This window comes from Taudactylus pleione, unplaced genomic scaffold, assembly GCF_031769625.1.
Source record: "Taudactylus pleione unplaced genomic scaffold, aTauple2 ptg000608l, whole genome shotgun sequence".
In the NCBI taxonomy this organism is placed as follows: Eukaryota; Metazoa; Chordata; class Amphibia; order Anura; family Myobatrachidae; genus Taudactylus; species Taudactylus pleione.
In genome coordinates this window covers 2,200,022-2,216,407 of record NW_028285010.1, presented here as the reverse complement: position 1 = coordinate 2,216,407, position 16,386 = coordinate 2,200,022, and the positions used below count along the sequence as shown (strand labels likewise).

The 16,386-nt window shown below is 49.1% G+C and overlaps 1 protein-coding gene across 1 annotated transcript in view; it reads left to right on the top strand.

Moving 5' to 3' along the window:
* The first annotated feature begins 7,403 nt into the window (after positions 1-7,403).
* Positions 7,404-16,386, top strand: part of RRP15 (ribosomal RNA processing 15 homolog) — a 91,101-nt gene continuing 82,118 nt past the window's right edge. Inside the window, exon 1 of the mRNA XM_088454020.1 lies at positions 7,404-7,491. Coding sequence (XP_088310146.1) covers positions 7,476-7,491 — 16 coding nt within the window. The 5' untranslated portion in view covers positions 7,404-7,475. The remainder of the gene's footprint in view (positions 7,492-16,386) is intronic.

Here is a 16,386-nt window from a genome sequence, read left to right as displayed (position 1 = left end):
TATAGTAAAGAGTTAATATATTGTCTTTTGCTGTGGAACTAATTTTCCCAGAATCACAAGTACCAGCATGCGGGGCATTACGGGCCCGCTGGTACCTGTAGTTCTACAGGAAAATAAATATTTAAATAAACACAGGACACACACACCGTACAAAGTAAAAGTTTATTTAACATACATGCACACACACATGTACACACACATGTACACACACATGCACACATACTCACCTAAGTATCCCTGTAGCCATCTCTAATAGAATCCATAGGATACCTGAAAAAAAAAACATAGGCCCTCATTCAGAGCCGCTCGCTATTTGCGGTCGTTCGTTCTAAAACAAGGGGTGGCTATTCAAATGAACCGTTCGCTAATTGCGGTCTGTTCACGCCTCTAAGTCTGAACGAGCGAGCAAAACTTGCGGTTGTAATTTTGAAAAATACGCCCCCTTGCCGCTCGCATCCTACGTCATGTCCACTATTTATTAGATTAATCGAGTACATCGTACAGCGTATGAACTGCTCGCTATTCTTGTGGCTGGTTTTTTCAACCGCTATTTTGCGAGCAGTTCTGAGTAAAAAAAAAAACCAAGTGACGTGGTCAATGACGCTGCTGTATTAATTATGCACTCCCTTAAAACGCCCGTTTTGACCTTTAAGCACGCCTGCGTTCGAATTCCACTCCCCGTTTTCAAGCACCTTCCCCTGTTACCACCCACATACGCCTCCTCCTGTCACTCAAAATAGCAGGCACTCGCTATATAGCGAACAAACGATTTTCGGCCGCACTGACTGGTTCGCGCATGCGTATTAAAATCCGTACGCATGCGCAGATGTGCGAACATCGGTCAGAACGAACGAGCAGCCGCTTACGAGCGGCTCTGAATCAGGGCCATACTCACCTTCTCCTATGTGTGGATTGGTCCTCTTCGGTCCAAATTAGGCAATCCCCGGGCTTGGCAAACAAAAAAAATGTAATACGCGGACCCACAGACATTAGTACTGTCCTACAAGGACTTTCACTATGCAGAGAGGTGAGCCTTCCGCCTCTCAGCCAATGAGCGGTTCTCACCATTGACTTCAATGGTGAGAACCACGATGCCCATTTAAAAAATGGCGACTTAGCGCCATTTTTGAAATGTAAAGATGGCCGTAGCGAACTGTGATTGGCTCATGGTGGCCATCTTTACATTTCAAAAATGGCGCTGAGGCCCGCCCCCTCGGCTGGCTAAGGGCCATTTTTGAAATTTTAAGATGGCTGCCGCAAGCCAATCATGGCTCGCGACGCCATCGCCCCGCCCCCTCGACTGGCTTATATTAGCCAGTGCGAGGAGACGGCACGGCAATCCATCGGCCGGGTGGCAGCAGAGAAGATCTGCCAAAGAAAGAAGACGCCGGGGAAGTCCTGGATGGGAGGCAGCCATGAAAAAAAGCTTAAAGGCCACCGGCCTCCAGGTAAATGTGCAGAAAAATAAAATATTAAAACAGTGGCCCTCATTCAGAGCCATTCGCTATTTGCGGTCGTTCGTTCAAAAACAAGGGGAGGCTATGCAAATGATCCGTTCGCACATTGCAGTCTGTTCACAGCTCTAAGTCTGAACGAGCGAGCAAAACATACAGTCATTTATTTCTTAAAAATTAATCGAGTACATCGAACAGGATATGAACTGCTCGCTATTCTTGTGGTTGGTTTTTTCAACCGCTATTTTGCGAGCAGTTCTGAGTTAAAAAAACCAAGTGACGTCGTCATTGACGCTGCTGTATTAATTATGCACACCCATAAAACGCCCGTTTTGACCTTTAAGCACGCCTGCGATCGGATCTCCACTCCCTGTTTTCAAGCACCTTCCCCTGTTTCCACCCACATACGCCTCATTCTGTCACTCAAAATAGCAGGCATTCGCTATATTGCGTACAAATGATTTTCGGCCGCACTGACTGGTTCGCGCATGCGTACTAAAAACCGTACGCATGCGCAGATGTGCGAACATCGCTCGGAACGAGCGTACTGCCGATAGCGAGTGGCTCTGAATGAGGGCCAGTGTCTTTGTTTTATTTTAATATTTATTTTACAGGGGTACTATAGGTAACAGCGGGCCCTTAATCACCCACTTGCTGGTACTTGTGGTTCTCCAAGTACCAGTATGTGGGGGAGGCCTGCTGGGACCTGTAGTACTGCTGCAAAAGACAATATTTATACTTTCATATGCACCACACTACACAATCAACCCGGCACCCACTGGCCGGGGATAGCCCGGGGCTACCAGCCTGAGCCTGGGATGCCCTGGAGAGGGGAGCCCCTGTATTGGGGGGGTCCCTAGCTCCCCAGGGATCCCCAGCCTGGGTTGACTAGCGCTCAGGGGTGATGCTTCGGCTGGGGGGCCCTGTGAAAGGACTCCCCTGGCTGTGGCATTATCCCCCCGATGGAAAAAGTCCAGTGCTGGTTCTGGAAGATATAGGGGAACCCTGCTAGTTTTTTCCCCTGCATTTTCAGAACCAGGACCAGCTCAGAGCCCAGTGCTGGTTGCCCTGAATACAGGGGACCCTTACGCCATTTGTCCCCCTGTATTTTGGCAACTAGGACTATATATACACAAACACATATCTATATCTATATATATATATATATATATATATATGTACATACATATACATATATATTATACACATACCCACACACACTGGGAGGGACACTAAGCTGGCTCCCTGATAACTTCGGCCAGCATTGATAGGAGGAGACTGACTTGGGGCAGAGTGGAGCCTCGGCTGCTGTGAGATGCTGATCAGGACACTGGGGGCAGGCTGGGCTGGACGGGGGACTGGTGGTGCCACGGGGCTACTGGGGCAGAGGTAACAATGGCTCTAGTGTGGCAACAGTGATCGGGACACTGAGGGAAGAGCTGTAGATGCCTGGAGCCATGGCTGCAGGCTGGGCTGGGCAGGGGATCGGCAGTGCAACTTGATCACTGTGGCCACAATGATCGGGACACTTGGGGGGGGCAGAGGTAGCCGCCACTGCAGTGCATGGCTGGGTCATGAACTGTCTGTACCCAATCGCCGGGGGCAGAGCCACGGTTACTTGTAGCCGTGGCTGCAGTGCAAGGCTGGGAGGAGGACTAGTGGTGCCACAGAGCTACCCGATCACTGTGGCCAGCAGTGATTGTGACAAAATGGAGATGGAGTCGAAGGTTGCAGAGGGACCGGAAAATCCCTCTGATATAGGTGGCTGCTGGAAGATTCGGTTCCCACAGTCACCTAGTGGGCCTTTCTGACTGGTTGCATCAGATGTGACCATGTCAAGGAAAGCCCAGCCTGGTGTGGTCGCATCTGATGTTGCAAGTGGTTAAACACATAACCTGCACAGGTAAGTGCTTTGGACAAACACGCAGCTCACAGGCAGGTCTACTGACGTTGTGCATTGTGCTGCCATTTTGGTGTGATTTTGATGGTTTTCGACAACATGAGTCTTAGTAAATCTGTGATTTGTATTTGAGTCCATGTAAAGGATGCGATGTTTGCAGAGCGGCCCTAACCAGTTTGATGCCCAAGGCAAGATTTCGGCTGGTGCCCCCCAGCACCATCGCTAGTTCCGCCTCAGACCCAGCACCCCTCTCCCAGCACAGGACCCATCTACCAGCACAGCACCCATCTCCCAGCACAGCACCCATCTCCAAGCACAGCACACATCTCCCAGCACAGCACCCATCTCCCAGCACAGCACCCATCTCCCAGCAGTACAGATCACAGCAGCAGCCAGCAACATCCGTCACCCCTCAGCCATTACAATCCTCATCCACAGAGCTATAACCAGACATTTTGGTGCCCTCCGCCGGCAAGAGCATTGGCGCCCCCACCCCCCTGTGTGTTTCCCTGCAGACAGGCCCAGCCTGCTGGACTCTGCAAAGGCCCATGGGAGGACGAGCTGCTGCGGCTGGCCATTCCCAGCAGCCCTCTTCCAGCCGTCATTTTTGTTACCTACCGCTGCCACCACTGTCTCTGCTGCCCACTCCCACTGCTGCCGGCTGTATGAGCTGCCGCCCGATCAGAGCTGAGCTGAGAGCTCCAATCGTGGTAGGACAGCAAGAGCAGAGTTGCCTTCCGCCCATCCCGGTCCCGCCGTTGGCCGCTGTCAAGCTGAGCTGGCCCTAGGCCGGCTCTGGATGTTTGGTCCGATGGGGTATTGCACCATACTGGTGTGTTACGTTGTGTTTTACCTGAAATTCGTTGGCCTTTAGTAATGCTGGGCATACACTACCAGATAAAATGCCTGTCAGACCGACAGACATTTTATCTGGCAGTCTGCCAGCCGCAGAAGTCGCCGGCATACACTGTGAGAGAAATCTCACAGTGTATAGCCCGACATGCGCGCTCCGCCCCCCCAGGGGCGGAGACATTTCCCTGTTCCTTCCGTAGGAAGGAACACAGGAAATGCCTGTCTGTCGGCTGCGCTGGGCATACACTGCCCGATGCGGCCGACAGTTTACTCGCTAAATATCGCATTGGACGGGCATGCTGGACAATCCAGCATGCACGAGCGAGCAATATTTAACCCTCGGTCACCCCCCCACATGCTACATTTATCGCGGCGATCCATGGCCAGCTTTAATCTCTGATTTGCAGAATTACACCAAAATTGCAACAAAAAAACACAATTACCAAAAGCGAGTAAATTTACCCTGTAGCGTGGGGACAAATACTAAGTACCAGAGAAAACCGGCACAGATGGGAAATGTTTATAGCGTTCTGTAAAAGGAGAATCTTGTTGTCTGCTCATTATCTCACATGCAGGAATGACCATGCTGAGGAAGTATAGAAAGGTAATTGGAGGCAACGAGATGAAGCCACTTGGTAACACATCTTTCCTTTTCCCTATGGGAGACAATGCCGGGCTCCAGCTCTGAAGTGGCACTCCTCAATTGCCCACAATATATCACCCCACTTAGGGCTGTAACTATGTACCCGGAGTGTACCATCACGGCCGCCCAATACATGGCACCTCTTCCCGGCACCTGAGAAGCCACCATACACAAGTGGAGAGCTCCATGTCAGACCATCAGCTGCCGCCTCCGTCAATCTATAGCCTGTCCCTACTCATTGGTGTCGCTGCTTATGTCAGTGTAACACATCCTGTGCCCCCCTCACCCACAATTCCCGTCGCACTCCTCCCTGGCGGCAGCCCTAGCCTCAGATCTGTACAGCAGTCCCGGCACAGCCCCTCACCTACAACTCCCCGTTCCACTCCATACATCTATCCTCTGTGCGCTACAAGTTGCGTTACACGTAACGTGTGAGCGCAGAGTGACTTGGTAGTGCCGAGCATCTTTTTGTGCAAATATGGCATGGAGAAGGCAATACCATAATCCAGAAAGAGCGACAGAAAGTTACAAGCTGATGCGCATTCAAAGTTTGCAGGGTGGTTACAAGCGCAGGTTCACAGTACCGTCACCTAGCACTGGTCTTACTATATGTACTAAGGGGCAGAGCTCTGATCATAGACAAGTTAGTTGGTATGAAGACAACACTGCTGAACCCATCTCACATTTCTTTCCCATGATTTCAGACTTGTTAATTGTGCAACTTATTTGCAACCCTTACAATAATATCCAGCTGTATTACCATTGTTTCCTGCAAAGGATATTTACAAGAATTGCCAGTGCTCTCACGGGGTTAAACCTCAGCTCCGGTAACTTTTTTTTACCAGAGTCGTAGCTCCTGTGGCACTCGACACCAGAACCCTTTGTACAAACATCCTCAGCCTCTGTATGTAATCCACAAATCCTGTGGCCTTTGCTACCAGTTTGCTCCTGTGTGCAGTCTTAAGATCCTGACTTTTGCTACCTGTGTACAATCCTCAGCCTTTGTATTTAATCCTCAGATCCTGTGGCTTTGCTACCAGTGTGCTCCTGTGTGCTTCTCCAGAACCAATACTGTCAAGCAGCTATGTCAATCCTTCTGAGCTGTAACTCGGTTACCAGGTTTCCAGCCATTGAGAATCATCTTTTCAACTTTATAAACAATTACTTCTCTACCTGTTTCCATTTGCAGTTCAGCAGCTGATTATCAACTAATAAAGTCTTTGGAATTCCCCTCAGCTCCTGCCTCAGCTCCCCAGTATCAGACAATAGTATGTGTCAGTAGCAGAGCAGTGTGCTATTGTAAAAGACAATTATTTATTCTAATTCATTTAATTGCAAAAATGTTATACACAAAACAGCTCTTCCCACATTGGTGTGAGAACTGCAGTCCAGACACCAATACAGGGATATGAATCGAGGCCTATGTGGTTCTTGCTGGACCATCGGGTCATCCCACGTTGGAGGACACATTGACTTGTTCCAGCCCCTACAATACGTCAGTCCGGCTCATCTTTGCTGTGGGACCGGGGTATGATGTTCGGGTCTACGTGGCTTGTGCAACAGGTAACCTACAAGTGATTTCTCCTTGTAATTACATTACAAGCTCATAGAAAGATTATTCTCCATATATTTTGTGAAGATGTTACAACTCTCATTCAGATATTTGCTCATTATCTGAAATACTCATCTACCAGACTGCAGTAATGGGGCCAAGCATATAAAAAGCTCACAATCTGTAAGGGTGCTCAGACCTCCTGCCAGTCTCCATGTCATAGTGTGGCCAGCCTGGCATAGCCTAGTGCTAGATGCCACTCGTACGGGGAGTGGAGGGGGTCACGCTTGCTGTCCCCCTGCTTTTGCAGTACCTAGCCCAGACAAGAGGATTACTACCAGTCTCCATGTTATAGTGTGACCAGCCTGGCATAGCCGAGTGCTAGATGCCACACTTACAGGGTGGGTGGAGGGTCACGCTTGTTGTCCCCTTGCTTGTTTGTCAGGTTAAATTGCTGATTATTATTATTTGTTCTTGCTGAAACACTTATGATACCAGCATTTGTTACTAAAAGGATGTTTTTGCTGCTTTTTCTGACTTTGCGTCGCTAGGGGAGGGTCCCTGAGGTGCCATAAATGGGGGATCACATCATCATGACCCTTCTCCCACCTAACTCACATAGGAAGTGGCGGCGGCGAGTTGTGGGCGAGTTTCCCGCTTTCCCGTGAGCCGGGAGAGTGCGTGTGAGGGTGAATATGTTTGTAGACCGGTGACTGAGCGTTAGTTACCCCTCAGGCCATCGCAGTGACCCACATTTCTGCTGCTAGTGCACAAGGTGTTATATAGTAAAGAGAAAGATAATAACAATAATGTAAAGAGTGAATGGCGCACAGGCGTCTCATTGTCACAGTACTGGGCCCAGCTACTGGCTGCAGCATGGACATCAGAAGCAGGAATCAGGCCGGCCACCAGGTGGCAATCCTGAGACGTACGGGCGGGGTTCCAAAAACAAAGATGGCGGCGGCCGGTGCCCACACCAGCCGCCTGCAGGATGTACGTCACCGGAAGCGGCCTCCATCCCGGAAGGAGAGACAGCTGCATCTAACAGCACGTGTGTGATCACCTAGGAGAGCCATGGACGTGCAGGCGGGTATGTGGGGACATGGGGACCGGGGCTGCTTCCTCAGGGGGAGGGGAGCACAAGTCCCAGCATTCCTTGCCAGGTGACTCAGGTCATGCTGGGACTTGTGCTGCCACAGGCTGCTTACCTCAGGCCCGGTGCCCAGGCACAGTATGCTGCTTCTGCTCACCAGCATGTGTGTGGCAATGGGGTCAGTGTACTAACATGGCGCTTATCGCCCCATCGCAGGGCGCCTTAGTGCTGAGATGTACTAACCCCCCCACTGGTCATCGGTGTCCTGCCTGTATGGCCTAGTGCTGCTGCAGAATGGCTCCCGGGCGCCACCAGACGCCATTACGGTGTGAGGGCGAGGGTATTGTGGTGGTGGCAGGACTGATGTTAGTGCCCATGATGCTGCGCCACTATGGCAACGATGTTCTTAACAGGAACCAAATGTGCCGTTACAGAAGCTGGGCCCCCACCATCTGCTGATTTCTACATTTTGTAGACGCAGGAGTAACCCCTTTTTCTGTGTAAATTACAACCCAGGTCAGCGCGGTGATGGCCCTGCGCGTGGCGGAGTGCGGTGATCGTAGAGCGCCCAACTGAGCAATTCAATTATTGCTCGGATTGGGCGCTAGTACTGCGGCGCAGACATTTCTGCTCTCAGCGTCCTGAGGTGGCGAGCAGAAATGTGTGAGAAATCCGTGGTTTGGGCGCCCAAGCGGCAGTTTGAACGGGTTTAACCTGGTGGTTTTTGGCGCGACCAGCGAAATAATTAATGTGCGCCCAAAACGATTCCTCATTCGGATGACTGTTAATTTTCCCTGCCCAAATACAATTGAATCGTCCCCAGGGGCGAGCGGCTCCGCTGCTGCTCTCTGGTAATCCGTTCCCCCACCACAGTCCTCTTCGACCCACGCGCTGCCCACCTCACCAGCTGATGGGCAGCAGCTCCCAGGTCGCTCAGCATAACGGTCCCTGGAACGATAGTTGGTGCCTGTGTAAGTAACAAAAGCTTAAGAGGTTTATTTACTAAGCAGTGATAAGAGACAGTGAAAAGTGATAAGGCACCAGCCAATCAGCTCCTAACTGTCATGTCACAGGCTGTGTTTGAAAAATGACAGTTGGGAGCTGATTGGCTGGTACCTTATCACTTTCTTATCACTTTTCACTCTGTCTCCTAACACTGCTTAGTAACTAGACCCGTTTGTGTTTTATTTTTCTCCCATTTATGGTGATATTATTCACGTGTATCCGGTATCATTGCGCAGCAGCGCGTGTGGTTTGTACATGAGACATCTCTCATCCGCTTCTGTTATGGTCCCACATTCTGGTCTTTCTCACCCTCCGAATAGTCTTTATTGTGTCTTCTATGCAGATCAGTGGAATAACTCTTCCAAACATCATGGAGCCCCGTTTGCTTTCGCCATTGGGGCGACGATACGCTAGTATTTCCCGTTACATTCAGATAAAGCTTAACCACAAGAGCAGAGTTGCGGAAGGTAACGCTGCTCTCGCTGTCCTACCACGATTGGAGCTCTCAGAAATGTAATTTCTCTGTCGTGCCATATAAGTGTGCGATAGCGCCTTCATGTCTGCCATATAAGTGTGCGATAGCGCCTTCATGTCTGCCATATAAGTGTGCGATAGCGCCTTCATGTCTGCCATATAAGTGTGCGATAGCGCCTTCATGTCTGCTATATAAGTGTGCGATAGCGCCTTCATGTCTGCCATATAAGTGTGCGATAGCGCCTTCATGTCTGCCATATAAGTGTGCGATAGCGCCTTCATGTCTGCCATATAAGTGTGCGATAGCGCCTTCATGTCTGCCATATAAGTGTGCGATAGCGCCTTCATGTCTGCCATATAAGTGTGCGATAGCGCCTTCATGTCTGCCATATAAGTGTGCGATAGCGCCTTCATGTCTGCCATATAAGTGTGCGCTAGCGCCTTCATGTCTGCCATATAAGTGTGCGCTAGCGCCTTGATGTCTGCCATATAAGTGTGCGATAGCGCCTTGATGTCTGCCATATAAGTGTGCGCTAGCGCCTTGATGTCTGCCATATAAGTGTGCGCTAGCGCCTTGATGTCTGCCATATAAGTGTGCGCTAGCGCCTTGATGTCTGCCATATAAGTGTGCGCTAGCGCCTTGATGTCTGCCATATAAGTGTGCGCTAGCGCCTTGATGTCTGCCATATAAGTGTGCGCTAGCGCCTTGATGTCTGCCATATAAGTGTGCGATAGCGCCTTCATGTCTGCCATATAAGTGTGCGATAGCGCCTTCATGTCTGCCATATAAGTGTGCGATAGCGCCTTCATGTCTGCCATATAAGTGTGCGATAGCGCCTTCATGTCTGCCATATAAGTGTGCGATAGCGCCTTCATGTCTGCTATATAAGTGTGCGATAGCGCCTTCATGTCTGCCATATAAGTGTGCGATAGCGCCTTCATGTCTGCCATACAAGTGTGCGATAGCGCCTTCATGTCTGCCATATAAGTGTGCGATAGCGCCTTGATGTCTGCCATATAAGTGTGCGATAGCGCCTTCATGTCTGCCATATAAGTGTGCGATAGCGCCTTCATGTCTGCCATATAAGTGTGCGATAGCGCCTTCATGTCTGCCATATAAGTGTGCGATAGCGCCTTCATGTCTGCCATATAAGTGTGCGATAGCGCCTTCATGTCTGCCATATAAGTGTGCGATAGCGCCTTCATGTCTGCCATATAAGTGTGCGCTAGCGCCTTGATGTCTGCCATATAAGTGTGTGATAGCGCCTTCATGTCTGCCATATAAGTGTGCGATAGCGCCTTGATGTCTGCCATATAAGTGTGCGCTAGCGCCTTGATGTCTGCCATATAAGTGTGCGCTAGCGCCTTGATGTCTGCCATATAAGTGTGCGCTAGCGCCTTGATGTCTGCCATATAAGTGTGCGATAGCGCCTTGATGTCTGCCATATAAGTGTGCGATAGCGCCTTGATGTCTGCCATATAAGTGTGCGATAGCGCCTTGATGTCTGCCATATAAGTGTGCGATAGCGCCTTCATGTCTGCCATATAAGTGTGCGATAGCGCCTTCATGTCTGCCATATAAGTGTGCGATAGCGCCTTCATGTCTGCCATATAAGTGTGCGATAGCGCCTTCATGTCTGCCATATAAGTGTGCGATAGCGCCTTCATGTCTGCCATATAAGTGTGCGATAGCGCCTTCATGTCTGCCATATAAGTGTGCGATAGCGCCTTGATGTCTGCCATGGATTGCGCCTTATCTGCCGCCTCGTTAGCTCCTTTTTATTTTATTTTTTTTTATATGTGAATGAATTTGTAGTTGTGTTTTGCTTTATACATTATTTACGGAAGGCTGTAGAAATCATGTGACTGTACGTAACCTTTAGTGCCCCTTATGATTATATATAAACCTTTTATTACGGGACATCTATGAAAACTGATGCACAAAATGTTCTGCAACCCATCAGTTATTGGCTTTGGCTTCTGAACAGTGCTAGGAAATGAGTTGGGGGCAATTCAATCCCCCGCATAGTGCCGCCATGATGTCTGGCTGCGCACATTACCACTTATTAAGGTAATCAGTCGCTGCTTTCCCGCACTCCTCTATGGGTTGCAAGGAAAGTTGAGTGCGGATACATCGCTGAGGAGCACCTTCATGGGGGTACATCGCAGAGAGATGAATCGCCCCCTTACTGTCTAAGCGGTGGCTATGGGTTACCTCAGTGATGGAGAATGGATGACCCAGTAATCTCAGTAACAAGTAAAAGCAATACATCTAGCGAAGGGAAGGTGGTCCATGTGTACCCTTCTGATGTCCCACATGCCATTCTTCCCAAGATGCCCCCGTATGCTCTTTAGAACCCCAGTAACTCCAGAAGTCTGCTCACAGACTTAGTTACCCATGCCCCTAGGCTTCATACATAACCTTCCCCATCTCCCCTCTCTGGGAGTACCAGCAGTGTTTCCTGGCGCATATTTTTCTCACAATGCTGCGATAATAACATAACGAGAGCTGACAAAATAACTACAGCAAAAAAAAATGTAAAACCAAAAAGGAAATTCTATCCGACCAGGGAAAAAATCCAAAGGTGAAACCGAATACCGTAACATTGCCACCAACCGGGGAATCCAAAAGTGGCATCGCTGAGCACCCGTGATCCGCTGCAATGTAATGAATAAGAAATACTTATTACTTTGTGGGAGACATGCGACTCTTTACTGCGGCGGAATGAGATGTGGTGACCGCCATGCGTGGTGGTGAGGGCAGCATGTGATGTGCAAGTCGTCTGCTCTGGGCAAATTATAAAATAAAATGCAGTCTCGGGGGTATATTTACTAATGTGCGGGTTTATAGAAGTGGAGATGTTGCCCATAGTAACCAATCAGATTCTAGCTATTATCTTCTAGAATATGCTAGATATATGATAAGTAGAATCTGGTTGGTTGTTATGAGCAACATCTCCACTTCTAAAAACTTTCACATTAGTAAATATACCCCTTACTCCCTATGCCAGGGGTGGCCAAACTCGTTCTCAAGGACTTCTAACATTTCATGTTTTCCAGATCTCCTTGCTGGTGCACGTTATGAACAGACCCATTTTAAAAGATGAGCAGGTGGTCTGCAAAAACATGGTCTGTTAGGGGCCATTGAGGAATGAGTTTGGCCACCCCTGCCCTACTTTATGCCCTACTAAGCTCTAGGTCAGGTATAACAGGGAATACAAAGTGGGTCAGTGATGCATAAGGCACTGAATAGGACCAGCTCAGGGCTCGGTGGGCCGCCCGTTCCCTGACGCCAGGTTACAACACTCCGGTGCAGTGGTTTCCTCCATACTTGTCTCACGAGATTCCCAGCAGTAGATATGTACAGATGTGTCCACATACATCTTACCTCCTTCTAGCCCTGGCGTGACTCTTACGCCGAGTCCGTGATGGTCTCTGACCTCCTTTCTGTACGTTTGTCTGTGGTACAGAGATCGGAGGGCTGCAGATGGCGGCGGGAAGCAGAAGCGTTACCTTACACGGGGTGGTGGTCTTATTGGAAAGAACAATGGTGTACCCTTTACATTTACTACGTAACTGCTGCTTTTATTTGGCATAGTCTGAGACTGCACAGGCGTCCTTCTGGGCAAATGCCCATGTAATTGGTTTTATTACTCTTATTTCATACATCAGGTGGGAAAGTGTTAACTCCTGAGGTGATGAGGGTGATGATGAGGGTGATGATGAGGGTGATAATGATGATGATGAGGGTGATGGTGATGAGGGTGATGGTGATGAGGGTGATGGTGATGGTGATGAGGGTGATGGTGATGAGGGTGATGATGGTGATGAGGGTGATGATGGTGATGAGGGTGATGATGGTGATGAGGGTGATGATGGTGATGAGGGTGATGATGGTGATGAGGGTGATGATGAGGGTGATGATGATGATGAGGGTGATGATGATGATGAGGGTGATGATGATGATGAGGGTGATGATGATGATGAGGGTGATGATGATGAGGGTGATGATGATGATGAGGGTGATGATGATGATGATGAGGGTGATGATGATGAGGGTGATGATGATGATGAGGGTGATGATGATGATGATGAGGGTGATGATGATGAGGGTGATGATGATGATGAGGGTGATGATGATGATGATGAGGGTGATGATGATGAGGGTGATGATGATGATGATGAGCCATTCATTCTGATTATAGCTGGACATCACGGAGAATCAGAAAGATAATGCAGTGTATGTAGTAAAAGCTGAACGATGGGGGGCACCCAGCAATACGTTACACATGTCGGAAGGTGGTGTTTGAACAAGATCGGACCAATGATAAATTTTAATGCAGGGAATCGTCCGTTTTCTGTAGACGCTGCGTCCGTTAGTGCAGGGAATCGTCCGTTTTCTGTAGACGCTGCGTCCGTTCATGCAGGGAATCGGCCGTTCTCTGTAGACGCTGCGTCCGTTAGTGCAGGGAATCGTCCGTTTTCTGTCGATGCTGCGTCCGTTCGTGCAGGGAATCGGCCGTTCTCTGGAGACGCTGCGTCCGTTAGTACAGGGAATCGTCCGTTTTCTGTCGATGCTGCGTCCATTAGTGCAGGGAATCGTCCGTTTTCTGTCGACGCTGCGTCCGTTCATGCAGGGAATCGACCGTTCTCTGTAGACGCTGCGTCCGTTAGTGCAGGGAATCGTCCGTTTTCTGTCGATGCTGCGTCCGTTCGTGCAGGGAATGGGCCGTTCTCTGGAGACGCCGTGTTTGTTAGTCCAGGTTAATTGTGCCTCACACTAGGGGGGATATTTATTAAAGTGCCGGTTTATAGAAGTGGAGATGTTGCCTATAGCAACCAATCAGAGTCTAGCTATTATCTTCTAGAAGGTGCTAGATAAATGATAAATTAGAATCTTGATTGGTTGCTATGGGCAACATCTCCACTTCTAAAAACCCGCACTTTAGTAAAGTTATCCCTCGGAGTCCAGTTTGTTAGAGGAGTCGTCTGCTTGTCCTCCGCTAATGTTATCTGAGGCGAGAACCAGTCCTCACCCTGACTATCCGCGCAGGGTGACCCCGTCTGGCTCAGGTAGTAGTGGGGCCCTATCGCTGTATGTAGGGGATACGGAAAGGATTGTGCAGACCAGCTCTTCCATTATAGCACAGTTATAATAACACATAAGCTGTGAGACACACTTACACCCTGCTCTCGAATACGGAGCAGTGTTTTCTTTGCTATATTTCCCAGCTTATTATTTAACCCCTCTGCTGCTGAATCTGTCCTCGTCCCTGTGCTGAGCCTAGACTTCGCAATGATTTCTGTAGTGTGAGGAGCTAGTCCAGTGGTCACACGATAACTACTAATAGCGTTCCCGCTAGGCTGTTTTAGCGGGGAGCGGAACCCTGCCCTCCTTCTGGAGCACCCAAGCGCCCTGCCCTAACAGCGCAGCCCCCGCTAAAACAGCCGCCTCCACCTGCGGGTGGAGAAATGTATGGTGTCCCGGTCTTCCTTTCAGCAGCGCTTGGGGGCTGCCGGCGTGTCCGTAAGTGCTGGGCACGCCCCCAAGAGTGACGAAAAGTGGAAGTGTCTTATAGACGCCCCCATTTCAATGGCCACGCTCCCTTTTTGGGAGCATCTGAGCTAGAGTTAACACTATACTAAGACAGGGCTCGACAAATCCCGGGGGCCAGGTCGCCATGGCTAACAGATTTGCTGCCTGTCACACAAGTGTACCTCCTGAGCAGGGCCGTAACTAGACTTTTTGGTGTCCTGTGCCAGAGAGAGCGAAATGGGTCAAAAAAGCGAGTGGCCTCATGGGGGAAGGGCCATGACAATTCTGATTTGTCCCGTGCGACGGTGGTGTACCGGTCCCGTTGTGCCAATGTTCTCCAGGTGTTACTGCTAAATACGGTATGACTCCAATGGCTCCATTGATGATACACAGTCATTGTACAGTACAACTCACCAGCACTAGATGAAGGAGAGCACTGGTGAGGCTGCAGTGATGATACACAGTAACTATACAGTATAATCACCAGCACTAGGTGTAGGAGAGCACTGGTGAGGCTGCAGTGATGGTACACAGTAATTATACAGTATAACTCACCAGCTCTAAATGTAGGAGAGCACTGGTGACGCTGCAGTGATGATATACAGTAATTATACAGTATAATCACCAGCACTAGATGTAGGAGAGCACTGGTGAGGCTGCAGTGATGATACACAGTAATTATACAGTATAATCACCAGCACTAGATGTAGGAGAGCACTGGTGAGGCTGCAGTGATGATACACAGTAATTATACAGTATAACTCACCAGCTCTAAATGTAGGAGAGCACTGGTGACGCTGCAGTGATGATATACAGTAATTATACAGTATAATCACCAGCACTAGATGTAGGAGAGCACTGGTGAGGCTGCAGTGATGATACACAGTAATTGTACAGTATAATCACCAGCACTAGATGTAGGAGAGCACTGGTGAGGCTGCAGTGATGATACACAGTAATTATACAGTATAATCACCAGCACTAGGTGTAGGAGAGCACTGGTGAGGCTGCAGTGATGATACACAGTAATTATACAGTATAATCACCAGCACTAGATGTAGGAGAGCACTGGTGAGGCTGCAGTGATGATACACAGTAATTATACAGTATAACTCACTAGCACTAGGTGTAGGAGAGCACTGGTGAGGCTGCAGTGATGATACATAGTAATTATACAGTATAATCACCAGCACTAGATGTAGGAGAGCACTGGTGAGGCTGCAGTGATGACACACAGTAATTATACAGTATAATCACCAGCACTAGATGTAGGAGAGCACTGGTGAGGCTGCAGTGATGATACACAGTAATTATACAGTATAATCACCAGCACTAGATATAGGAGAGCACTGGTGAGGCTGCAGTGATGATACACAGTAATTATACAGTATAATCACCAGCACTAGATGTAGGAGAGCACTGGTGAGGCTGCAGTGATGATACACAGTAATTATACAGTATAATCACCAGCACTAGGTGTAGGAGAGCACTGGTGAGGCTGCAGTGATGATACACAGTAATTATACAGTATAATCACCAGCACTAGATGTAGGAGAGCACTGGTGAGGCTGCAGTGATGATACACAGTAATTGTACAGTATAATCACCAGCACTAGATGTAGGAGAGCACTGGTGAGGCTGCAGTGATGACACACAGTAATTATACAGTATAATCACCAGCACTAGATGTAGGAGAGCACTGGTGAGGCTGCAGTGATGATACACAGTTATTATACAGTATAATCACCAGCACTAGGTGTAGGAGAGCACTGGTGAGGCTGCAGTGATGATACACAGTAACTATACAGTATAACTCACCAGCACTAGGTGTAGGAGAGCACTGGTGATGCTGCAGTGATGATACACAGTAATTATAC